This window comes from Phocoena sinus, chromosome 4 (genome assembly GCF_008692025.1).
Source record: "Phocoena sinus isolate mPhoSin1 chromosome 4, mPhoSin1.pri, whole genome shotgun sequence".
NCBI classification, from domain to species: domain Eukaryota; kingdom Metazoa; phylum Chordata; class Mammalia; order Artiodactyla; family Phocoenidae; genus Phocoena; species Phocoena sinus.
The window spans coordinates 2824440-2851829 of NC_045766.1; the positions used below are offsets into that span (position 1 = coordinate 2824440).

Consider the following 27390-nt stretch of genomic DNA (forward strand, 5'->3'; position numbering starts at 1 on the left):
TGGTTAGAAATAATATTTATTATTCCCTCCCCCCATGTACAGATCACTTTTCAGAAAGAGGAAGATATTATCCATGTGTTCATCGATAACAGTTTGTAGAAAATAAACGTAATTCCTATCTTGTCAACAATATAGTTCTATCATTTTTTTTAAAACAATAGCCGTTTTATTTTTCCATGTTAGTTCAAGAATAGCTTCAAGTTTTATGTTTCAGATCAAATCAAGACAATCTTTGTTTCTAGGTAATTTCCTGACAGAGCCCCTCCCCCCAGCCCCTAAAAAATTCTATATCCTAAGTGATAAACTCTTCTTGTACATTCAGCAAACTTTATATTGGAAGAGGATAACTGAGATAGGTACTTACTCTCGTGCGCAGTAATAAATCTAGCTGAGCTTCTACACCTTGCTTTGCAATGATGTTTACATAAAATAAATCATATCTTATCAAGTTACAATGGTAATTTCTTGAAACGTAGTTACGAAAGCTATACACTTAATCCACTGAAATTTCCGAATCTGTAATTAAACCATCGCCGTAAGGAAAAGCTTCATCCCAAGATGATGTCCCCCCCCTTTTCCTCAGCTATTTCTCTCTAAAGGCTTGAACCCTCTCTCAGATCATGTAAAGAGATATATTAAAAGCACAGGAAAAGAAAGTTTTAGCTCGCTGACATAATGCCCTTAAGTTTGCTGACATAATGCCCATGTGTTAACTTTAAAATGTAAAATCAGAGTTAAAGCGTCACTTAATTCATACAGTACAGTGTTCATTAATCAACAGTGTCCCACCAACTCAGAAGTTCCCTAAACTGGTCGTCTTCTCCGCATTTAGTAGGTTGATAACCAATGACTCAGTCAAAGAATGTGCTTGTAATAGGCTGCTGGTTTAATTCTAGAATTAGAAGTTTCAATCTTGGGCTATTTTCAAATACAGAAATGCTACAAGTGGCATATGAACTATTAATTTTGTTTCCCATTACCTACAGGAAGAATTTGTTCAAATAAAATTTTACAAGACAAAATGCAAATCTCTATACCTATATATAGATGTATACATGTATATATTGAACCTAACTAAAGTTTTATAAGCAATACTAACATAGCTCTGGTTACACATTCCTAAAGACTTAGTAACTGTTTTAAAGATATATGTTATAAAGAGGCTTATGCAAAAGGCAAAAATTAAGAAACAACATGATCTTTGAGGTTTTCAGTATTACTTCAAAAAAGCTGTTTCTATTCCCCATATAAGAAAACTGTGCATTTATCTTAGAAAAAAAAATTATAAAAAGATAATGGTATCATGTGAAGAGTTCACAAAAACTACACTATATATCCCATAAAAGTCATACCTATTTAAGGTAAATCACGATTATGGTTTATATTGTATTACAGACATCACCATCACCTTTCCTCTTTAATAATGAGAGGGTTTAACTCTGTTTTAACTTAACTAGTGCCACAGAAATTCAAGTCCCAGTAGCAACAAGTTAAACAAGGTTATTACAAAATAAGGCATTCTGCTCACATGTCATTAAAGTAACAGGCCGAGTATAGTAAAATGGGATCTTTTCGTTTTTGTAATTTTATACAATCCAAAAATTATATAGAAGGCAATTTTACCCCAAAACCCAATTAATTGCTATCTTCCAGGGCAACAGAAAAACATACATAAAATCCTCAACTTTTTGGCAATTTTCTCCAACTGCCATAAAGAGGCTGATCTTATCTATTTAATAAAGCCCAGCATCAGAAATACGGATGAAATGTCTCTGACTATGCCATTTCTAAGCCTGTAGGTCACACACTAAACGATTTTTCAAATTATACATTAAATCTAATTTGACAAAATCCCTGTAGTGTTATTTAGGGGAAAAAAAAACCCAAGTGGATTCAGAACACACTTGCACACCCACACTCACACACACAGGCACACATCAACGTATTGAACAGTTTTCTTAAACATTGGTTGGTTCTCCAGAAAGACTCCACGTGTTTATCGTCAAGCTACAGCATGTGTGTAAGGGGCAGCAATGCAACTTTCTTAGCACAAAGAATCTGAATGAACTTTTAAACAACTAGTACCTGAACCAAAGATTTTGCCAAAGATGAACTCTGAAATACATGTTTTTTGAAATCTGGACCCAACTGCCTGTTGCACTTGTACATTAAGTGTCGCTTAGATAAACAAAAATAGAGCATAAATTCATTACTCTACTATCTAAAGATTTAAAGCAATGGTTATGTCATCAACAGGTAAAATGCACCTAATTTGGGTCTTTTGACACCTCTTGCTTTAAGTTTATTGTATGATAAAGTTCTTCACAGTTTAAAATATTGTGAAGAAATATATTTATATATAACTATATTCACATAGATATTATGTACACATACTATGTATTTAATGTACCCATAAACTTTGAATATGTGTGTGCCAGAAGGATAACCCACACATACGCAGGAACCCTGAATAATAGATTGGCGTGGACTGTGAAATGATTTCTCAGAAATGCATAGAAATAAAAAGAGTATTATTATGAATAATTATAATAACAAAACTTTTACCGTATTTACATAGTGCCTATCTCCCAGGAGGTAAATATGCTTTCTAGACATTCGTCAGCATCTCTGTGAGGCGGGGCATTGGGAACACGATCAAGTCTCATTTTCCACAACCAGCGAGCCTGTCCAGGACCACGCACTTTCACGGTGGCAGAATGGAGCACAGACAAGGAGGTTTCCTAACTGGCAAAGTCTCCAAACACCAGATCAAACAGTCTTGGGGTGAAATCAAGTTTCCATCTTACAAGAGAACTTCCACCACAAAGGATTAATTTTTAAGTCCTCATATACTTGTGATTGTGCATTATATTTGTACCACAGGGAGATCAAAATGGTTTTTGGTTTTGGCAGATGAAAGAGTCTAACATTCAGTGTGACTATAATTCAGTGTAACTTCTCCAGTTTAAGTGCAACACCGCTGACTGGTCTACCGGGGAATTGCGGTCAATGTCTAAGCATGGCTGAAGAAATCTCAAACAGCTGCTGCCTGGTCACAGAGGCGGCCTGCAGTCTCATGTTGTCTTAGAGGTCTCTCCTACCTCCACGTATGGTACACACGTAAATAAGCATTTCCGCACAAAATATACAGTCAGCGTGAATCAGTCCATGTCTAAATAAACCAAGGCCTTAGGGGTGAACTTTAAAGGCCAAGAGCTCCTCGGAGTGCATGTTGTTTAAAGATCGAAGATCTGGCAACTTTAGAAGAAGTTTTGTAAAAATAGAGGCCTCGTTTGGATGGTTTTTCATTATTAAGGTCCTTAGGGCGCGGATGAGCGTTTCCTGCAAAGCCTCCACAGAGTTGACGTTTTCTATCCCTGATCGATCTGAGGGAGAGTGAGGAAGAGAGCGAGATGGAGGAGAGGACATGTTATTAACATTAAATACAAATATAACCCGTGCTGTCGGTCTCATCAATGAATTCAAAACAAGGTTTTACACATTGGAACAGAGGCAAAAGATAACTGACAGAATTTTTTAAATCCCAATGGCAAATTTTTGTAGCTCTTTATTATAAAAATATATATCACATAGTTCATTTGATAAATCAAAATTCTTTATAGTGATTAGGTATCTGCTCACAAAAATCTAGAGGTTCTGATTTTTAAAATTAGATGCTATCTAATTTCAACTGCTTCTGATTGGCAAAACCAAATGGGTCACGTGGTTTAGCAGTGTATTTTCATCTCATGTGGAACATACCACACTGGCACGTCACCGTAGGTGGCAGGCGCCTGGGACCCACGAGTGGATCCCTCTTCCCTTGGGTGGGCCAGGCTCACTCACGACTAATGCATAAAACATTGTAGAAAAAGCGGTGGCTTCCACCTTAGGCAAGCTCTCACTCGCTTGCCCTGAGGAAAGCCAGACGCCATGTGAGATGCCCTATGAAGTGGCCTGAGTGCGAGGGAACTGAGGGTGGTCCCCAGCCGCCAGCCAGCCAGGAACTGAGGTGCTCAGTCTAACGACTGCAGGGAATGACTCCTGCCAACCACCACGTGAATAAGCCTGGAAGCGGATCCTGCCCTAGGGGAGCCTTCATGGGAGACCACAGCCTGCCCACAGCTCGACTGCAACCTCCTAAGAAACCCTCAGCCAGAGGCACCCATATTCTAACCCTCAGAGATAATAAACGTATGCATTTTTAAGCCACTGAGTTTTCGGGTAATTTGTTATGCAGTAGTAGACAACTAACATAGTATGCAAATTTATCACCTAGTTATATTAACTTGCATTCACTTTTACTTAGCATACTGTGTTTATTAAACTCATCATACAAAAATGTTAATGAATTAGTGATTTAGCAGAAACCAGCAATAAAGGAAAGTATCCTTAAATGAGCCGCACTTATGTTGTTTGCCACGGACTTTTTTCATCAGCATGGGTCCTTTCTTCCCTTTACAACAGGACACCGTAGTGCACAAGAAATATTCAATGGCTCCAAGTATAGGGGGTTGTAATTAACAAGGAAAGGACTTCTCCAAAGAAGCAAAATTCTCTGGCCATTTACACCCTTTTTTCATTTTTTTTACAAGGAAATCAAGGAGGTTTTACATTATAACTGATAGCTGAAAAACGTTACTTGCAATGCAAACACTCAGAACAAGGATTAAAATTTAATAGTAAAGAGGGGGAAAGTCTGACTAACTTAAATGCAGGAAAAATGATGAAAATAGTTTTATATTACATTTAATAAAATTTGGATTATGACTACAACTGTGTGCTAATTCTCACAGGAAAAGAGACAAACTGAATGTTGACTACGGGCTGGGGGGCGGAGGGAGTCATGATTTATCACACAAAACTGTGAGATGGACAAAAGATCTCTTTTGACACTTGACTCTGCCCATACAATCATAAGGGTCATCTCTGCAAACCTACTTAAAGCTTTCAATCATGCTTCCAAGACTCTCCTTGCCTTTAATGTTCAAGTAATTGTTTAACAGCCTTACAATTTACTAATTCATTCACCAAACACTTATTCTGTGATGGGTGCTAGGGAATTAGCAGTGAACGTAACAAACAAACCAAAATTCCTTCCTTTAGAGAGCTCATATTTGGGCAGAAGAAAGTAATAGGTTTACATTGTATCGTCAGTAATTTATAATAACTGGGAAAAAATGACGGTGATCCCCACAAACAAAATAATCTAGATGGCAAAGAAAGAAACAGACAGGAAGTGGGAAAGGACATTTGAGTTAGTATTATACGTGGTTGGTCCTCCAGCAAATATGTTGTGTTTCGGTGACCTATGCTTATGTAGTCAACCCCCTTCGGGGAAACAGATGCCTATACTGTACCTAAAAATGTTAATCATATTAAATTTTTCTAAAACCATGCTTTCATGATTTGAAGGCCAGAGGACCTAACTACAAATCTAGCTGGATCATAAAACAACGATCCTCTAGAAACTGCAACACTAGAAGGCACAGACTGAAATGGAAATTCACCTTCCAAAGGATGCCCTAAGTGCTCTACTACTACCTGCAGAACTTAATTCATGATACGGCTTTCTACTTCCTTAATTAGCTCCCAAGCTTGTCCCCCTCACCAACTGTGCTCCTGATGCATATTCACTTCCTACACGATGGAAGGTAAGTTCCTTCAACGAAGCCTCCATGAGGACAACTGAAACCTACATCCAGGAGAGCTCTGGTCTCACACCCACAGGCCAGTCTCTCATCTTCAAATGGAAGTGACTGCGGCCATTACACACAACCTGAAGAAGAATTTACCTTCCAGGTGTAATTCCTCTTCTCTCCCTGGTATCAAAAGTCTTCCAATCTCACAGGCAAATAAATACCGTGCTTGAGACTGCTCTCTCCCTTAGCGGCTACAGCTATTCTGTAAACACGCGGTAGAGTGGGAAGGCTCCTGAAGCTCGACTAACAGGAGTCCCAATGCCTGATCAGCCCATTATGAAAAACGTGACCTTGGGCAAATTATTCAAGCCCCCTGTTCCTCAAATCCCTTGCCTGTCGTAACTGAGGATAACATGTCCTAGCTCACATCCAAGGTCTGCCGTAAATACAAAATTATATAATGAGATCATTAACTAGCATTTCTTCGGACAACCACCACCAGAAGAGAACAAGAACCAGAAGGCAAGTGTAGATTCCAAGAAAAACAAAAGCTATTTTAAATATAAAGCAAACTATAATGTTGCTTAATTCTAAACAGTTAACAGAGAACATAAATAAATAACCCATTTGTTATCTGACCCTGGAACATGCCCTTCAGGAAGGGCAGGCTTAGGGCAGAGTCTGTGTTGCCTCGTTACCCTTTCAGTCCCACCGTGTGAACACTAAGAGCACTAGTCACGTGATCACCTTACTACGAATGCTGATGTTTGTTCAATGTTTAGAATCAACTGATAAATAAAGCATGGGAAATAGCCACATTTATAGAACAGAACATAAATATTTTCATTCTTGACAACGAAGAAGAAATGTTAGCGCAGAAGCCAGGATGTGGAGAAAGGAGGGCCCTGTGTCCCTGGATGGTGAGAATATTCTATCTAAACTATCTGAGAGGTTATGAAAGAGTGAGTGAGCAAAGACTGTGAGCATGTTAAATTTATAAATAAAACCAATAAAGTAGCAGAAGAAATAAAACATAAAAATTGAGGGGGAAAAGTGAGAGGGAACTTTTTTTAAAAATTTATTTATTTTTGGCTGCATTGGGTCTTTGCTGCGTGATGGCTTTCTCTAGTTGCGGCGAGCGGGGACTACTCTGCGTTGCGGTGCATGGGCTTCCCATTGCGGTGGCTTCTCTTGTTGTGGAGCATGGGCTCTAGGCACACAGGCTTCAATAGTTGTGGCACAGGGGCCCTAGAGCGCAGGCTCAGTAGCTGTGGCACGTGGGCTCAGTAGTTGTGGCTCACGGGCTCTAGAGCGTAGGCTCAGTAGCTGTGGCACGTGGGCTCAGTAGTTGTGGCTCACGGGCTCTAGAGCGTAGGCTCAGTAGTTGTAGCGCACGGGCTTAGTTGCTCCGCGGCATTTGAGATCTTCCCGGCCCAGGGCTCAAACCTGTGTCCCCTGCATTGGCAGGCGGATTCTTAACCACTGCGCCACCAGGAAAAGCCCCAAGAGGGAACTTTTATTTATCAGTTACATCTACTAAATAAAAAGAGGTACAAGCATAGTATTTAGAGTTTGGTCAGCAACCATCAGAACAGTTAAAAAGAAAGATGGTTAGAAATCTAGTTCTCTGAAGAACAGGCTAGGAATAGAAGAAGGAAGGCTTTCCATTTTATACCCTTCTATAGTTATGGAATTTTATTTTCCTGCTTTAAAAACAACAATAGTTCTTTTTAAGTGACAAAGCGTTAAATTCGACATTTTAAAATGCATGCATGCTGTGTTGCCTGTGTATCTTCATATATGAACACAACACAAACAAGAATGCCTTACCATCTTTTACAGTCAGTCTCTCCCCTTTGGTACCATCTATCAATAAGCAGGCAAATGGACAAATGCATGGATGGGTGAATGGAGAGAGGCAGACCCCTAATGCTAACAGTGGTCTTTCTTGGTAGTGATATTATCATCTTTATTTTCATCTTAATGTTTTCTAATTTCTCAAAGAACCCATATTATTCTTATGATCAGATAACAAAAGAAGGCTTTTTCGAAATTAAAATTTGAAACATAAAAATCACGTTCCTGGTGGAAAACACAACTGAAGTAGCACGGTGCCGGCAGAGAGCTCCCCTTTACCCCTTGGCCTTCTTTTCTTCCCCTGAACTACCTCGGGGACACAGTCCCTCCTTCCCCCCTCCTCTGCCACAACCTATTTCAGCAGAGTTCACTCCACTGCCTCATTCCTGGAGTTATTTCAACAGCCTCTCGACCTGACTCGCCAGCTCTGGTGACTCACCTGTCTAATCCACCCAGGACAGAAACGCAGAAGTAAGGTTAAAGCATGGCTTTGTTCATGCCAGACCATTCCCCTACTTAGGAAGTTACACTGACTTCCCACTGCCCCGTATTCCAGGTAAAGCTCTTCTGTTCAGCTCGCCAGCTGTCACTCTGTAACCTGGTGCTCCCCTCACCCCGAGCCTTCTGCCCCCTCCTCCTCGACGTGCACCCCAGGCTTTGGCCCCGCCCCATGCCATCCCTCGCCTCAGGCTGGGAAAATCTAATACCCCATCCTCCCCACAAAGCCTTCTCAGATGACTTCATCTGCCTTCCTGAACTCCTACCTACCTCAGTCAGAACCAAGCAGTTTAGTAACACAAAGCTTTCTGTGTTGGTTCTGTCTCTCCAAATGGAACACAAAGCCAGTGTCTTAATGCTTGTTCTGTCTCCCCCGAGCACCTGGCACTTAAGGCATATTCATCAGATAAAGAAGTTACCGAGTATGGATTACCTTTATTTCACAATTAAAGATTTAGTAATCTGAGGACAACTCAAACCATTACTAATTACTCATGAAGAGACTGCGAAATGGTAGGTAAGTGCAAGAAGCATTACAAGGTTACTAAGAAACCAGGCATCCCTCACTGACACAGTCCATCCAAACTACTCCCATAAGTGCATTTTTAGCTACCCAGGTAGAGCTGATCAGAAAAGGTAGCCAAATAATGCCTGCAAATGGCGTACGTTTTTTATACCACTGACGTGCAACAGGCCCTTTAAGATATACAAAGAGCTTCCTCTCCCTAAGGATCGCTGACGTAAGAGTTACTGACTTACAGTCCAGCCACATAACCAGGGGCCACAACTTATACTTTACAACCCTCACAGTGTTCAGCACAAGGTCTTTTACACAGTAGGAAGCAAATGGGAAACTTAAAGCAAGTCATATCAAAATACTGTCTAGGGCAGGGCTTCCCTGGTGGCGCAGTGGTTGAGGGTCCGCCTGCCGATGCAGGGGACACGGGTTCGTGCCCCGGTCCGGGAGGATCCCACATGCCGCGGCAGAGCGGCTGGGCCCGTGAGCCATGGCCTCTGGGCCTGCGCGTCCGGAGCCTGTGCTCCGCAGCGGGAGAGGCCACAGCAGTGAGAGGCCCGCGTACCAGAAAAAAAAAAAAACTAATTCTCAACAAATAGTTTAAAATAAAGTTAGCGATACCTAAAACTGGCTGGCACTTTCTTACATGTCCCCAAGAAAGTCACTGTCTCAATTTCCAATTTGCTATGGGGAATAATCTCTGCCTCACTAAGTACCGTCTGAGTTGAAATACTTTGGTCAGAAATAACTGCAATATAATGCACGGTGGCAGGGAAATCGGGAAACACCATCAATGACTCATATAAATAAACATTAAATGATAGGATTCAACAATCTTGGAGGCTCCCATGGTACAATCCCTTCCTTTCACAGGATAAGGAAACCGAGACGCAAAGAGAGAAAATTACTTACCAAGTCACACAGAAAGTTCAGTAGCAAAGCTGGGTGAGAGCCTACAACTCATAATTCTCTGATTTTTGTAACAAAACACAGTAATACATCTTGATACTTGTAACATTTTCAAGTAACCACATAATATTTTAACCAAAACTTAGATTCATATTATAACCATCTACCTAGAAATATACAATGTTCCAAAAAATAAATCCATGAAATAATACTTTAGACTCATAAAAAATTATGAACAAAAGCTAAAGACTAAGAGTGGTATATGTGAGGCCCAGATCTAAACATCCTTTTATCCCTATACAGCACTTTTGACTTTTACTGCCATGATAAAAAAAAAAAAAAAATTAATTATGCAAAAACAACAGATTCATAGTTTAGCATATTTCCTAAGGCCTTCTCCCCTCTACATAGCTTGCCAGAACCTAGCCGACTGCCACCTTCTCCCCACTTGGTCACTATATTCCAGGTGTCACACAACGGTCAAGCAGCTTCCTTACCTGCAGAAACCAGGACAACTGCTGTAAACAGACTCATCTCTTCGTCACTAAGTTGGAGGGCATTTAGCTTCTCACTAAATTCAAACATAGAGTTTAGCAGATCCCCTGCTCCCATTGAGTGTAAATCATCCACACTATACTTCTTTCCACTTAAAAAGGTGACAGTACGCTCCTTTGCGTCAAATAATGATGCAAACCGTACCATTAAAACCTGGAAAAAGAAAAAGACTTAAATGTATCTGGAGAAGTTCAATAGTAATACTAAAAAATAACTCAGTATTCAAGTCAGTTAAGAGACATCCTACACATAAAAAAAGAGCTGTAGAAGAAAAAGTGAGTTTATTTTTACCCAGAACCATTTGCTTAAGACAAAATCTCCACCAAAGCGATAAATACTCTAGGAAGAGCATCAAAAAACTTCCAGCCACCAGTGGCAAAATACTCAAGTCCTGTGATACTCTGAAACTATTAATAAAGATTCTGAAATGTAAATTCAAAATTAAAGCAGGCAAAAAAAAGCCCAAAACCCGAAATTAAAGCAGGCAATAATGCCAAGAAATGTGAAACTGGGCCTTGGCCAAAGGCATTTAGCAAACTCTTTAAGCTACCAAGTGTATCATATGGTCTCTAAGCCCTAAGTAAAAAGAGCAGTATTTCAATGCAACAACGCTTGGAAACACACAAACACCAAATGCAACCAAGGCAAATGCAGCAGACGGACTCTAATCATAGTCTATTTTAAGAAAGCATAACCCAAAGAGACACTACACAAAGAAAGCTATGGCAGAAGGTGCTCCAGACATCAAGGTACAATGGAAATCCAGACCAAACCAGTCAACAACTGCTAACCTGCAGCACTCCCTCCACTATAGTAAACGGTAACATCTAGGTCACATATTCCTCTCATAACCAGAGGAACATTGAACAAACACCTGCCCTTCGCAATGCTCCCAAGCAAAGGCTTGTTTTACCCAAGACAACCCAAAAGAGAGTGAGCCTTCTAAGATGGTGCTAGCTCTACGACACAGCAATCCTCAGACAAATCACAAGGTGAAAAGAACACAAGTCCTGGAGCGAGATTTGTGTTCTAGTCCTGACTGTGTTATGAATTTACTGGTAACCCAGGAAAGAAAAGTCTCTTCACCTCTCTGGGCCGTAGTTATCTAACCTCAAAACCGGGTGAATTGAACTTGATCTCTGACATCCCTTCTGACTTCAAACCTTAAGTCTAATATTTTTCTTTGAACTGAAAACCCTAACCTATAGGTGTTTCTTTGGAATTCTATCACAGCTGTTTTATTTACAAAAACATCTTCTCTGTTCTAGCTCAGGTGCCCCAGAGAATAGAACCGAAGGCAAGGGTTTATATGGGATGTGCACTGGCACATGTGAAAACAACGGGAGTTAAGAAAATGGAAATGAGATGGAAAGGAAAGAGAGTCAGTATCAGAGGACATACTGCTAAGCTGGACACCACCTGACATCAAGAACAACTGAGAGCCCGATCCCGTGGGACCCTCCGGGGAACTGAAGATCTTCCCCCAGCTCCCTTCCCCTGCTGATCAAAGACTGGGCCCACCGGCATCAACATCCCACCCACCCCCTGCCTTTGAGGATAATGCCTACGTGAGTGCTGAGCAAGTGCTGAGGCTTCTCCCACCTCAGCAGCAGCAGGGAAGCCCCGGGGCAGACAGGTGAGAGGTCCCTAAGCAAGCACAGCGAGAGGCTCTGTCTGCATCCTACTCAAATTGGCAACACGGGCTGCCCCAGGCCCAGGCAGAAGGCACCACAGCAGAGAAAGTGGAGTAGCAAAAGTAGCCAAGGATCCTGGAGTGAGGTGAGGCCATGAAGATCCACAGTGGTACATAAGAGATGTCTGAAACAACTCCCAAATATCCTACCATCTCCTAGGAGACAAAAACCACCATCTATTTACCCTTCGTGTCCAGTACTGAACATAGTAAACGCTGGGTTAGGCTATCAGGAGGTGTCTGACTCGGGGAACCCACCAAGTCCACACCTGAAAGTGACTCTAGAACTTGGAGTTCATGTGCTGCAAATACTCCATTTGTATTTAAAGTCCTAAGTAACTCGGCCTTTACCTTGTCTTTTCCCAAGATCCTGAGATGGTCATTCTTTTGTTGATATTTTCAGCCTCTGGACTATAAACAGTTGTTGAGAAAAGAATCAAAGTAAAATACTACCTTCGACTTTCCTGTGGCACAGTGGTTAAGAACCTGCCTGCCAATGCAGGGTACAAGGGTTCGAGCCCTGATCCGGGAAGACCCCGCATGCCACGGGGCAACTAAGCCCGTGCGCCACAACCATTGAGCCTGCGCTCTAGAGCCCGCATGCCACAACTACTGAAGCCCGCGTGCCACAACAACTGAAGGCCGCGCACCTAGAGCCTGTGCTCCACAAGAGAAGCCACCGCAATGAGAAGCCTGCTCACCGCAACTAGAGAAAGCCCGCGTGTAGCAACCAAGACCCAACACAGCCAAAATAAATAAATTCGTTTAAAAATAATAATAATAAAATAAAATAAAATACTACCTTGCCCTGTATCAATATTCAGGATAAATAAAACCTACCTCGAAAGTCCCAGCCTTTAAAAGGTTGACCTGGTCATGTTGAGAGAGATCTCTGAAGCCGGGAATACGCTTTGCAAACTCCACCACTTCCTTCACTGCTGGGGTGAAGCTCATCGAAAATTCTTCCCAGATTTCATGCCCCGATTTATGAGGATCCACATACGGAGACTTATTCATTGGACAAACCTAATATGCAGAAAACAGAAGAACTACTGAATTGTGAGAGGTGGTAAAGAAATTTCAAAGGTAGCATATCAATCAATGGAAAGCCCATGAACATACCCTCCAACACCAGTAAAATCCACTAATATTAGCACTCTCTCCATTTGCTACTTGCCTTGTGACAGAGAGCCTCAGAGCAACCTAACTTAAACAGCAGTTAACTTATCTTAAAAGAGGTAGCCTAAGCAAAAAGTACATCTATCACAAGCTAGTTCAAAAACCTGTTGCAGAGGTTTGAGAGATTATTTTGTAATATTGCTGCCATCTTGCACTGGGTTTTATGGTTTTCAATCAAATTCATACGTATTCATTCACTTGATTCTCAACCCTACTGTGTAGTCATGGCAGACATTATAATTACCATTTCTTAGATAAGGAAATGGGACTTTATGAGGTTTAGTGATTTATCCAAATACAGCTAGAAGTCACAGGCCTAGAGTCCAACCCCACACTTAGTATTTCAAAACTCACTTTTTTCTAAATCGGCACAATTACACTGTTGTAATTTCAAACAGGAAAAGACAGTGAGATGCCTCACTTTTTTAAAAAAGGTCACTGACCACTCATTTCATATACACTGGTGTGACCACTGGCCTCCACTTGTTCAATTAGGACACAATGACTGGACGTACAAGATGGACCTTCTAAATAAGAATGGAGAGGGAAAAAATAGGAAGCCAAAGAAGGTATTAGGACACTACAAAGATTATGAAACATACACTGTATACTCTATTAGTAAAATCAGCCTTTAGATTTTCATTAAATCCATAGCAGATCGAGTAATGGGACGATTCCATAACCATGGAAAATATCACAGATCAGAACCTAAATGCTTACACGTTTTCTCCCTCCTTAACAGAGCCACTAAGCCTAAAAAAATATGAGGCTACCTTCCAGATCCATGGAATCAAATACTTGTAAGTGACCCCAAAAAATCTAACATTAGGACTGGGGTAGAGTCAACTATCTTGAAATGAAAAAAGAAGATTTTAATTACCTGGCTATAGAAAATACCAGGCACTATCAAAGGATCTCATTGTGTAAACTGGAAGTGCCGTGCTACTGCTGTTTTAGATGAAATTGGGGCTGAATACAAACAATGTACTTTCATGCAGACTATTGTATTTGATGAAAACACTTAAATGATATGAGTAACATTAACTCATTCCATGGGATGAAGTTGGAGAAAATCCTTAGAAACCAGCGAATTATATTAAACTATGCCTAAATTTTCAAACAACGAAACATCCATGTTCTATATCCAAAGACCTTTTTGCATCATAATGGTTAAAGAAAACACTTTCCTTCTAAATCAAGGAATTACTGACCATGGCAAGCTAAAAGATCAGCCCTCTGAGAAAATCCCAAAGCTAGGAAGGCAATGCTTAACCTGAACGCTTCAAGTTTGAAAAGGATTTCTAAGAATTAGGACCGATTCTTCATGATCCCTATTTTACATAAAATCCTAATCCCAATCATAGTACCAATCAAATAACACGCCTGTACCTAGCTCTGTATGAAATCAGCTCATTCAACAAATGATGTTTATTAAAAATATCTGACCTAAAGTACTGCGCAAAATTGATTCTGTAAATCTCTTAGGTTTTCTGACACCCCCGCCCCTGTCCTCTGAATAAAAGAAAGCCTTCAAAGCTTTCCTTGATACAAAGTGAGCAAAAGAAGTGATTTCACTATACCAGATGCATTCTCCCTCCAGTGTTGCACAGGTAACTATTCTCGTTCTCATTCTGAGAACATCCATCTATGGAAACTCTATCACATACTCTCTGAGTATAAGCATTGGAGAAGTTCACACAATGTCCATTTGCAATACAAATGGCATGCCCATTGGCGTAATGCATTACGTTCCTCCCTTTGTACTGTCCACCGAGGTGCTGCTGGCTCTCACTACAAGGAAAGTGGCTGCTAAGCCCACTGCCACAACGGTCATGATTCAAATTATATTGCTCCATGTTCTTAGGAATCCGTTCTCTCTGCGGCTGCACGGTCTCTGCCGAGTTTTCTCGCTGCTCCTGATTATACATAAAGGTATCCTTGTGCGCTCTGGTTACCATGCCAATCACTTCTTCCTTCGCAAAATCCGAAGAGGGAGAAGAGCTTTTGATGTTTTCTTGCTCCAGCTGGGGCTTGGGTCGCAGCTGTTCCTGGGCTGGTAAAGCTGTCTGTTCATGATGTTCTACTAATTGGTCGTTCTGTAGATGACCACTGAACTGGCTGTTCATCATGGTCTTCATGGCACTCTGCATCTCAATTAGCATCCTCTGTTTTTCACGCTTAGGAATACGACCAAACCGAACAGCTATTGAAGAGAAAGATATTTAACATCTACATTCTAAGTAAGACCCGTTTATACAAAATAACACAAAACCGGCTCTGATAGCTATGGCTTCTGGTCATATGAGTAAAGAACATCCATTTGTGTCTGGCCCAAATTATCCTAAACTTGCTGGTTATGTTTTTCTGGTACCACAGGAAGTGGAAGCAGGAGGACAATTTTTCGTTTTTCTCTCAAAATAAAGCTCAGAAGATCTCTAGGGTATTTTACAAACAAAGCCTAAGAAAGAAATTTGAAATTAACTGATGGAAATCAGTTTGCCGCAGACCAGCATTCCTATACAGCACCTTACTAAGAAAGCTGAAGGCTCTGTTCTCAAGAAGGCACACGTGATTCAGCTACCCACATCCACCAACGCTGATGGAACCCACAGGTACAATCACTCCCTGAATCTGTCCGTTCATTTCTGTAACCTTATTCTCAAGACCCAACTATGAAGGGATCTCCTTTTCCAACTTCTTAAAAGAGAAAATCTTTAAAAAAAAAGAGAAAAGAAAAGAAAAATCACAGTCAATAAAATGTAGTTATTGGAAAATAAACTTGCTGGATTTCAATTAAAATCAATGAAACAAAAATAAAATCACTCATCCTGCACTACCTTAGAGACTAGTCTTAGAATGAGTCCTGTTTCCAACGTTCATATCCCTGAGGGGAAAAAGCTTCTTTCCACCTAACATTTATACAGAGATAACAAAAATTAAATATCCACCCAGCAAGAAAGCTTCACTCATCTAACTGCAGCCTCTGACACTGTCATGACCACAGACGAACAATTTTATCATGGTGCACACTCTACCTCTGCTCCCTCCTGTACAACTGATGGCCATTTTTACTCTTTCTGGGGAAATCACAATATCCACCAACTTTGGATTAGTATTTCTAGTGCTATAAAAAAAATTTTCAAGCAACTGAAAATACAAAACATCAATTGCTGAAACCTGTCATTCGAGAACCTCCTTATTACAATACTATATTTCTGCGTCAGTAAGATACTAGAGTAATCTAAAGGACTGCTTAAATGACCCTTCCCTAGATAAATACAAGGTTCATTCTTAGCAATTCTTAATTAACTCTACGAAGCCAATCCCTCTGAAAACCTCATACTCCTCTATTATGTTACTTAGAACACAATGAGACTATCCAAAAATGATTTCCCAAGAACAACGGACGGAAGAGTCACATCTTCCAGGGACGTCATCCATAAATAATACTAAAGGTCCTGCAAATCACCACAACCTTTATTTTCCAGGGGAGTGGATCATGCCAGAAATGAGCAACCACCTCCACTCCAGACCCTGACGTTTCTTTCAATTTTGCATCTCCTTTCCAAGTATTCAGAATCAGTGCCCTAAAAGCACTGTGTCATATCAGGACTGAGAAGTGACAGAGCTGATTCACGTAGGGAGGAATGGGTTCCTCAGGACTGCTAAGAGATCAGGGAAAAAAGCCAAGGACTCCTATATCAAGAAAAAGTAAATCTCTTTTTTTTTTTTTTTTTTTTAGGAAAAAGAAAAAGTACTCAAATTGCATAGGGAAAAAATGGGTCTTTTCACAGGCAAGCAACAAAAAAAGAAGAGAGCCAAAAGCTGTTTCTGGGGTGATGATGCTAGAATTTTGACTTGAATGAATTTGGCATCCTACAAGGCATCAAAATGTGTTTTCTAAAATCTGTTTCACCCTGAGCACAAGGGGGCCATAGGTAATCGGCTTATAGCTCCGGTTTATGCTGAGAAATAAGGGCCAAGCTCCACGCGCTTTAAGGAGAGCACTCTTTAAACTGGAGACGTACCATCTCTCGACATTCCAACAGACAGACACTTTTTGAAACGACACTGCTGACATCTGTTCCTATTCATTCTCATTATAGAGCAGTTTTCATTCTTCAGGCACTTCTTGTACTGAATGTTTTGCTGAATGCTTCTCCGGAAAAAACCCTAAGAACAAAGGAAGACGTAGCCATCCATTTAAAAACATCCAGATGAACTCCCTGTAAGCTTCCTCCCACACCTAACCAGCCAGGACACTGCTAGCCACCAGGAAGACACTCTGGCTTAGAGCTGAGGGAAGCAGAATACTGACACACAGAGTTTAACTGCGTTCTTACCGACATCAGCAAGCACCTGTGCCTACTAGCCAAGCAGAGCCCTTCTTCCGTGCTTCCCGCTGGAGAATCTCAGTACCGCCAAAGACCCCTGCCCACCCAACCCCCGTCCTACACTTTACCCTGTTACCAGCCCTGCCTGCCGGCACGCCCTCCGGCTCACGCTTTAATCACATACAAATTCCAAAACCCTTGAAACATGAATGACATTTTCAACAAGCTGACAGAGAAATGTGTTCCATACCTTAACTTCCTCACTAGAACTAAGCATTACGTTGGTAGAACTCGGTCTTTCCTGGATTATTACCTGCTGACACCAGCAAGGCCTACTTATATGTGCCAGATGTTCCTGGCTACTTGTCCGCAGCAGGTAAGTGTCACACCACACGCCACAGACCAACTAAGGATCCAGGAAAGACAGTTCCCAGCTAGATGGCTACACAGAACTGCCTTCACTACACAATTTAAGTTCGTGGTCTTCAAAGATCTCCAGCTTAATGGTTCCCCTGACTTTTTCAGCAAAATCAAAATTACCAAAATTATTTTAAACTGCACTTCCCTTGACTATCATAACTAACCACATATTTGATGAATCTGTATTAGTAATTATGGGATACAACATTTTTATACTTTGTTACTGCAATACTATACTTGGACACTATAATATCTGAGCTAGACACATCTTTAAGAGCAATTATGTGTGGTGTTTATCAGGAATACACATCTAGACTCCTGTGCTTATGCTTTTGTTTCTCTAGCTATAAAGTGAGACTAATGCCTGTCCCACATTATTTCATATTTTTGTAAAAAAAAAAAAAGAACTATTTATAGAAACTATTTATTAAAACAGTGGAAAAGTGCTACATCTGTACAAAATACTGAGCAGCCTTGTGAAGTGATCGAGCCATTAAGAGCTACAAAATTCACAATTCATTCAGAGCCACCCTAGAAAATATTTTCTCTTTCATCATGTACATTCACTGTTGTGCTCACCCACCACATCCTGCCAAACTGTATTCCTGCTTCAGTCAGAGAACAGCAAGAGCACGTGTCTTGGCCATGTTAATTTTAGATCCTCAGGAGAAAGGACTGTGCCAGATTAGAAAAGAGAGAGATTCCCTAGATATAAGTAGGAGGTATAGACTTCTCACTTGGAATTATCTGACTCAGGAATATTCAACTAAACTTATAAATGAGCTTTCCCAAGGGCTCAATTTATACTCAAGATTCTTTTACTTACTTGGCATCACTTCTGAAGACAGCACATTTTTACAAACATCTAGGAATTATTCCCAACTCCTAGCACCCGACATTGTCAGAGTGTCAAAGTATCTGATGAGACCTACTCGAAGTCTGGTTGAAACTAAGTCCCAGAAAGGCAGTAGCGCCTCATCTGCTCTGCTCCCTGCTGTCCGCCACCACCTAGAACAGTGCCTGACACATTAATGAATAAACACTTCATACCATACTTAAGTTTGAGTGAGAGAGCAAATTTATGTATACCAAAATTTTAAAGAAAAAAGAAATAGTTTCACTGAATTTAAAATATATTTTTCAAAACAAGTTATGTTTATACACTACATAAAATGCTTAAAACTTTAAGAGGAACAGCTGACTTCTCTCCTCCTCCCAGATTATCAACTGTGTAAATTGGCAATCCTAACTGCAATTTCTTTAATCCCAGAATCGGTAGCTTAAAGAAACAAAAGGATGCTTTACCTTACAGCCTTCACAAGCATGAACTCCATAGTGGAATCCTGACGCCACATCCCCGCAGACTTTACACAGTAGAACCATGCCACTAAATTCTAAGGCACAAACAGACACAAAAGTGAAATGCTGGAAGAAAAACTAAAATTGTTTTGTTTTCTTTCCAACTGAATATTTTATTTTGTTCAACCTGTAAGTACTTTAAAAATATACAAATCTACTTTTATAACGTAAAAGAAAAATCTTTACATCGAATTGACATATCAAAAGGAATCATGAATTTCTTTTAAACAGTTTATGGCACTGCTATCTATCTCAGAGAGCTAGTTTTTCCTTTCCCGATGATTTTAAACATACACTGAAATTTTATAAATCTAGAGTTACTTCACATCAGACATGCAACCAGAGCTAAGAAAACAATCCTGCTGGATAAGAATTAAGAAGTTAGCCAGAGGTGTCAATCAACAAAAGGTGCAAAGGGGTGTCTCCACAGGCTGCTGTACAATACTCAATTCAACTCACCTGCTGGTCCCAGTCAGGCCCCATCTCTGCCTGATCCTGCCCTGTACCAGTCCATCACCTCCACAGTCACTCAGGGATCCTAATTTCCACGACTCATTTGGATATCCCAATCCGCTAAACGTTCCTAGCTCCAACTTCATGAAAGCAAACCCCTTTCCACGAGTAAGTACTCTGTCTAGAAACCAGATTCGGCACTAGGAGTGCAGAAGAGAGATAACTGTGAAATGGGGTAAGAGGTTACCCTCGAAGGAAACATGGTCAGACAGAGTACATAAGCACAGATCTTGCTCTGCAGCAAGAAGCAATTATGACAGCCCTAGGCTGCAACTTTTCAGATCATCACTGATTTCCTACCTAACTATTGAACTGCGATTACCCAGAAGGGAGTGAAAATTATACCCCCAAATAAAATGGTCCCCAAATGAGCAGCTGATAAAACAAGCCCCACCTGCAATTGGTGGCACAAACCTTTAGAAAACTAAGTAACTCACTTGTCACTGAACTGTGACTCTTTGTCATCCCAGGTGCGCTCGATTTGCTTGTTTTCATAGAACAATCTATCCGATCATCCTTCAGGATGCCTTCAGTATTGGAGAGATGGCCATTTTTGGGATTCCCGTTGTTATCAGCATTAGTGCTAGCCGGAGAAGATGGGACGGAGGAGGACTGGAAACTGTTCTCGGAGCCCTCACTGTGACAAGACGCAGGGCTAGAGGCTGAGCTGGAAGAGCTGATATAGGCAATCACACCTCCTAGAAAAGATGGGGGAAATCAGACAATTAGATACTTGATAATACATATTTTCTATTTTTGCAAATCTGAACAGTAACGTCACTAACTTTAGAGACAGGTTAACGGTTAAAATTACTGCACGAGGAAAAAGTAACTTATTTTCTTCCTTATTTCCTACTATTCTTCTTGCTTCCACAAAGTTCAAAGCCGAACAATTCCCACTAATTTAAAATGTGAGCAGGTTCTCACTGGCTTTGTCATTCTGGGCACACGCAGATCCAAACCTAAAGCTTTTCATTTTCCAACCTATTACTAAAAGGAATGAAAAACCTTCCCGAGCGACAGCATAGTTTAGAGTAATCAAGTTGTTTTGGCCGTGAAGAAATCGGGTTCTGGTCCTGTCTCTGCGTCCTTCATTATACCTTTACACGGAACAATCCCAGAACAATGCGTTCATCATTTAGCTCCCCCAGCACTTGGCTAAAACACAGGTCAACCAGGAACAGACGTAACACTTGGAACTCTGGATAAAGTAGTTTATCTGGAAATGGAAAACCTTTCATAGCTGTTGCCCCCAGAATCTTTCTGTCGCGATGTTCCCCAAAGACTCTATGACTATCCACTAAACCCCAGTTCCACACACTGCCTTCTCCACCTACTTCTGACGTTGGACTTGCAGACACCCTTATCGCAAAGCCCAGACTAGAGAAGGCACCCTCAGGAATGAGCATTTGAACAAGTTCTCCAGGCGATTCTTTGTCATACTGAAGTTTAAGAATGGCTATAACTAGTGAACTCAAGCACAAATTGGCCCATAGTTTTCAAGGTTGATTTTTTCACCGACTTAACTGCCTGAATATCTCTAATACACTGTGAATCCAGAGAAAAACGATTTTAACCTGGAAGTCTATCAAATGTCGTGTTACTGGGTAAAACCACTGTGCCCTCTGTTTTCATAAAACTTCATAGATCTAAAGGTCATATTAGAAATTCCAGGTGGTAGCAAACTGCTACTTTTTTCTCACTTACCTCCACTGGGAACAGGATACAAAGAAAAATATTATCCTTAGTCTTCAATAAATTCCCACAGGAAGGTCTCACAGCTATTTATCTTTCCTAAAGAACACTTTAGGTAGTAAATTCACTAACATCTCAAAAGGATAAAAGGTGAGGAAGTTACACCTTCCCAGGGCCAGCATTTGAGTCAGCCATTTACACCCATGAGGTCTTCTAACTACCTCAGCTTAGAAATAAACTTCTAGAGATCAGAGCTATCCTGATGGCTTAAGAACCCGATTAAAGCACTGACTGGGCAATAGAAGGTACTAATTACCCAGAACACACCTTCCTTTGCAAAAGCTCCAATATCAAATCTAAGAAAAATTACTGGGCTATTAGCAATCCAGTTAAGATCCAACTCCTGTCTTTAGGGAATCAACAGTCATTTACAGGAAGCATCTGTGCCAAGAACCACGGAACCAAAGATGACCCATCAAGAAGCAGCTACGTTCTCTTAGCAAGACCTTCAACACTGATTTAGTTGTGTTAGCATGTACCAGACACCAATCTACCCACCTGATAGTTAGCAACCCCAAAACATTAACATTTAATTTCCTAGAAGGTAAGGAGTACATCTAGCAGTTCCTCAACCCAATGAAGAAGGGGAAGTGAAAAATACAAGACACCAAGAATGCCGAGAATAAAATGACAGAATTTCACATCACATTTCATCCTCACAAGAACCCTATAAAATTAACTTCCATTTTTCCATTCTACAGAAGAGGAACTCAGAGAGGTTAATACAGCTACTAAGTGGCAGGGCCAGGGTTGAAAGTCAAGGCTGTCTAATTCCAGAGTACAGAGTATTATTTCTTACTGAGAAGACCTGGGCAAGCAGGTTACTTTCAATCTCTCTAAACCTGAGTCATCTTCTATAAAATGGCAATATCTACCAGAGTTATGATAAGACTGAAATGAAATGGTGTCCATAAAAGGGGATTATTAAAATAAGTGATTTTTACAGAGACAGTTTTTAATGGTAACACAAGAAAGGTAAAATCCCTGAACCAGCAAGTCCCAACAGCTCCAGAAACAGGCAGAATGTACTTCTTAGATGCCTCAAGCTAAAATTAGCTGAGGCACGGTCTTCTCTATTTTTAGTTGAAAAGGACCCTAGAGCTGGGCCAGGTTCCCAGGCTAGGGCTTACCCAGTGGTCAATGTCAGACAGTATCAAACTCTGTACTGCTGGGAAGCACTTACTGTCCTGGCACATATTGGGGTTTTCTTACCCTAATTCTAGGCTTGCCCACCATCATCACCCACCCCCACTGCCCATCATCCTGGAAAATATGCTTGAGTTCAACTCATGAGTGTACTTTTCTGCCTAGTGACTTAGAACCAAACGTTTTTACCTTTAAGAAGTTTTAGTTTTCTCATTTTAAAAGTAGGTTTTTAATAATTTCTACTCACAAGATGACACAGTGGACCTAATGAAGCACTAAACTTCCAGTTGTATCCCAGTGTCAGGGCTCCAGAGAACAAGATGGTCCCTTCCCTAAAAGGCTTTAAAGGCCAGCTGGGGAGACAGCCTTATTAACCAGGCATTCCAGTGCAACATGAGCAATGTTTCATACAAACTACTGTGAGCTGCTGACAGCACAAGAGCACTGTAGAGGGCAGAGATCACGAGCAAGGTGACAATAAGTGGGATCTTAAAGAATACGTAAGTTACTAAATGATGTACTACAGAAGACGTTATTTAAGAAAACAAACACCGTGGTGACAAAAAACAAATAGGTCTTATTTTGTAAAACAGTGTTCTTGTCTCCATGTAAATTGCTGGGAAGGGGTAGGGGGGCAAGTGTAATCTAGTGTCTGGGGAAGAAAAACCCTACTGACTAGCAACAAGATTAAAAAAGAGGAATGATGAAATGGGGAAGCTCTACTGACCCCTTCCTTTTCCACCAGCTATGACCCTGTACCACGGCAAACCACATGGACCCCCGAGGAGACAGGACCACCAAGCTTTGCCTATGCCTTCAAATGTTACGTGGGCTTCAACCTATAGCACAGCTTGTGCTCCCCAAGTGCATTATGTGCATCTGGCTCTCCCACTTGCCTGGGTAAGTTACTCACTTCAGTTTACCTTGACCCTCATCTTCAAATGGTGACAACAGCACCTTCCTTCATAGAGTTAATGTGAGGCACCAAAGTAGCAACCCATGTGAAGGGCCTGGCACGTAAATGCTCAACAGATACTGGTGATTATTATCTTACTGTCATTATACTGGAAGAGTTGGATCAGGATAGTTCAAACAAAACTAACCCTCTCTATCCACGCTTCTTTCCTTCAATTCTGAACGTGTCACGTGGACCCAGTGGTTTCTCTGAAAGTTCGTATTTCCAGGCCACCTTCTGACTCCCTCAACTCCAACAACGAGTCAGGCAACTTCCTTCTTCACTTCTGATTCTTCCCATTATCTTACTGTTTCTCTTTCCAAGTGACAAACAGAGTAGACTACAGATTTGTAAAGATAACGATGGCCTATGTGGGAATGTTTTCCTAATTTTTCAAATGTGCATCACCGCCACAGTTATGAAGTGTGTACAATATGTTATTTACTTTAAAGAACTTGGTATACTCAATCAAAATCTGTGACAAAAATGTATAGAGTCAATTTCTACAGTTTCACTGTCTCCCCTCTGTATTAGTCATGGAGAGGGCAGAGACACAGTGAGTCATGATTTACAGGACAGTTACATGAAATGGTCACTGGGTGAATAGGTATTGACTAATAAAATGTTATCGACCCAAAGGGAGGGGCCAGAGGCTGCCACACAGCACTGAATTCGGCCCCACCCCAGCCAACATTTACAACAACGTGAAGGAAGCTCAAGAGAATGCTTATCAACGCTCCTTCAGACAGAGGGATGGCAGAAATAGTATACTGGATTACAGCCTGCGACAGCTCGAACTTGGAGCCAAACGGAAAAAGAGAAAATGTAAGAATGATAATGGCAAGCCCCTACAGTTCAGCTCCAACAATTATCTGCACAATGGATGAAACCTAGCTTCAAATCAGTTCACATGGAAAGGATCTAGCTGACTGCAAGGCTACTGTGAGTCAGCAAAGCAATATGCTACAAAAGCCAAGCCTGCCAGAGAACTCATTTACAAGCAGCATCCCCAGCTTAGAACTTGGTAACCGACCAACAACTTCCACTTCTGGATGCCACATCCCAAAGGGCAACAAGGATGATGATCAGAAAAAAAACAACACTGACCAAGGGATGTGAACTGGCGACAGGGGAGGGGTGGGGGTCAGCAATCATCGTAAGGAAATTTTATAATTTGTAGCCACACTTTAAAATCAAAATTAAGTTCACTGATAATGTTCCAGGAAGGCTCAAATCAGACAAAAACTTTCTAATCACTTGAGCTGGCCCACCTTATCCGACCACGAAGCTGGAAGACTTCATTCACGCTGGGTTAGACGAGGTGGAAGTTTATAAACTCTAAATCCTTACCAAGTAAAAGTTTAATTCCGTAAGAGTTACTTAAAATTTTAAACTATCCTCAAAGCTTAAGTAAGCCCACAGGTAATTAAAACACAGGAAAATGGCTTTTTTTTTTTAATGTACATGGAACGTTCACAACAATTTGTTATCAAGGGATGGTTTCAGTACATATAATAACTTAAAAAATAATCACTGGCTGTTTCTGCAACCTCACTGGCTTTAGGTAAAGGGCCATCCTTCGTTGGGAGAAGGGGCGGCAGCTAAAAGGGCAGAAGCGAGCCTGGTATTGCTCTGTGGCGTTGCAACAGGAACTGTAGCAAGAAAGGGATTGACAGAGTCAAATTCTGTTATCCTGAGACTTCCCTGGCGGTCCAGTGCTTAGGACTGGTGCTTGCACTGCTGGGGGCCCCAGTTCAATCCCTGGTCCAATCCCTGGTCCCGGAACTAAGATCCCACATGCCACGCAGCACAGACAAAAAAAATCTGTTACCGGTTTCAGGAAAGACCAGTAACCCATGGGTTTAAAGCAATTAAGCGAATTGACAAGGACCAGCTGTACAGGAGGCCTACGAGTCACCCCGGGTCACCGCCCACATGAGCCAAGGGCTTCGCTAAGGGTGGAATCCCTCACGGTCCCGACTGGCGCCTCGGGCGTATTCATCACAGAAGGTGTGCAAGGTCAGTCGCGTCCCGAGCAGATCGTTAAAACTGATATTTTTCTTTTTTTTTTTTTGGTAAACACGAGGCAGCGATACAACCGGGGCCTTCCTCCGCCCGTCCGCCAGGCGACCCCAGAGGGTCTCGTGTCGGGGAAGCCCCACACCGCCCCGCGGGCCCTCCTCCTGCCCGAGCGCGCCCACGCCCCGCGCTTCTCCCGCCCGCCTGCCAGGCCCCGGCTCCGCACGCCGGCGGAGGACACTGCGGCCTCCGCGCCCGCTCGGGGCCGCCGGGCCGCGGGTTCCCAGGGCGCGCACGCGCAGCCCCCTCCGCGGCAAGCAACCCCGCGGGGGAAGAGGGGGATCGCGGCCACGTCACAGCCCGGAGGGCTCCGGGGGCGGGGCCTCCGCGGGCTGAGGCGCTCGCGGCCGGCGCGCGCCCCCGCCCCCACGTGTCCCTGCGGCCCCGGGAATGTGGGTCACGGAGCCGCGCGGCCTCACGTGTCCCCGCCCGCCGCCGCCGCCCCAGCGCCCATTATGTAATGCCTCGTCACGCGCCCGCCCAGCCAACCGGCGCCCGCGCGCCGCCGAACGTAAACACAGCGCGCACGTGGCTCGCGCGGCCGGGCCATGTGAGGGGGGGCCGGGCCGGCGCCGTCAGGCCGCGCTGCGGCGTTGCGGTCGGCCAGCAGGGCGGTAGCGGGCCGGGCCGGCGGGCGACGAGCGCCGAGCCCGACGCGGGTCCCCTGTGCGCGGCGGCCCTCCCGCCGACGCCGGGCCCCCGCCGCCGCCCTCGCAGTGCCCAACGGGCTCCGAGCCCCCCTCGGCCGCGCCCCACCCGCCGCAGTCGGCTCTTACCCGCATTCACCTCCATGGTGCTCTCGGGGAGGAGGCCGGAGCCGCCCGATCCCGCAGAGCGGGCAGCGCCGCCGCCGCCTCAGCGCCGCGCCTCCCCGGGCCGGAGGCAGCGGTGGTCGCGGGGCCCCCTCATGGGCAGGACGGGCGGGGCGCCCGGACCCGGGCCCCGCGGCCGGAGAGCAGGCTGCGGGAAGAGAGGGCGGCGGCGAACGGCGCTCCTCGCGGGGCCCCTAACAACAAAGCGGCGGCGCGGCGGCTTCCTGCAGCCAGCGCACCGCGGCGGCGAGGGCGGCTGACGGGGAGGGCAGCCGCGACCATGTGACCCGCGCACACACCCCCTCCCTCCGCCCGCCCCGCGGCCGGCCGCTGCGGCGACTCCGCCCCTCCCGCGCCGCCGCCCCTCCCCCTCTTCACCCTCCTTCCCGCCGCCGCCGCCGTCGCCTGCTCGCGCTCACCCCGGTTCCCCTCCTCCTCCCGATTTCCCGCCTCCGGCCGGGAGTCCCCCGCCACGCTCCCCTACCCAACCCTGCGCCCCCTCCCCCATCTAGTGACACCTCAGGGCCCCTTCGATGGTTACCTAGGACCGTCGGGTGGCGCCGAGCAGACCCGCTTTTCAGGCCCCGGGCAGGGCCAGCCCCAGACCGCCCCGCAGGTCCGCTCTCCCCGCGACTGACCTCAGAACGCCGGGCTCCTTGCGGACACTGCCCACATCTCCTCCCTCTGCACCTCCTCGGTGACTTCATCCAGTCCAAGAGCTCAAACAGACCTGTGTGCTGAATGAGCTCCACTCTCCGACATCCAGCAGCCCGTTTGATTATGCCACCTTGATGTCCTTTAGGCAGCTCAAATTTAAGGTGCAGACAGGCGTATGCATGTGTCAGAACTCGGCGAATGCACGCTGAAGATTTGCGCATTTCGCCTTGTATGCAAATTTTACATCAAAAGGAAAAAGCTGGAAACAAATGACGCGTGCTGAGGTATGAAGAGGGAAGTGCGTTGATGTCTGCAATTCAAATGCATTACAAAAGTAAGATGGGCTGAGGGATGGATGGATAGAAGTACAGTAAGGTGGTAGTTGAGATGTTGTCTGTGGGTATTCACTGTAAAAATCTTTCCCAGTTGCTTTTTGAAAATTTGCGGTATAAAACGTTGAGGGACATGTAATGTGTGAGACTCTTTTACGTGTGCACCATCTCTTCTCCC

General features: G+C 43.3%; 1 protein-coding gene across 5 annotated transcripts; it reads right to left on the reverse strand.

Moving 5' to 3' along the window:
- On the reverse strand, positions 1–26939 carry NR1D2 (nuclear receptor subfamily 1 group D member 2). 5 transcript variants are annotated; one of them, XM_032630384.1, is made up of 8 exons: positions 26188–26484; positions 19914–20174; positions 18910–18998; positions 16879–17023; positions 14431–15053; positions 12512–12697; positions 9921–10131; positions 1–3386 (listed from the first exon to the last, which is right to left on the reverse strand). In XM_032630384.1, exons 1-8 carry the CDS (start codon positions 26201–26203, stop codon positions 3190–3192), a joined length of 1728 nt encoding a protein of 575 aa, XP_032486275.1. In that variant the 5' UTR covers positions 26204–26484; the 3' UTR covers positions 1–3189. The 5 variants fall into 5 exon arrangements, with proteins under 5 accessions (XP_032486275.1, XP_032486278.1, XP_032486276.1 ...); XM_032630387.1 differs by having other exon boundaries at positions 2512–3386; positions 14806–15053; positions 26188–26476; XM_032630385.1 differs by lacking the exon at positions 26188–26484 and adding an exon at positions 26862–26939 and having other exon boundaries at positions 2513–3386.
- Positions 26940–27390: the final 451 nt, after the last annotated feature.

Coding starts and splice junctions, on each gene's coding strand:
- NR1D2 (XM_032630384.1), bottom strand. Junction 12,698..14,430: donor CTGGAGGGAGAATGCATCTG/GTATAGTGAAAT, acceptor TCTGCATATTAG/GTTTGTCCAATGAATAAGTC. Junction 10,132..12,511: donor TAAAGGCTGGGACTTTCGAG/GTAGGTTTTATT, acceptor TTCTTTTTCCAG/GTTTTAATGGTACGGTTTGC.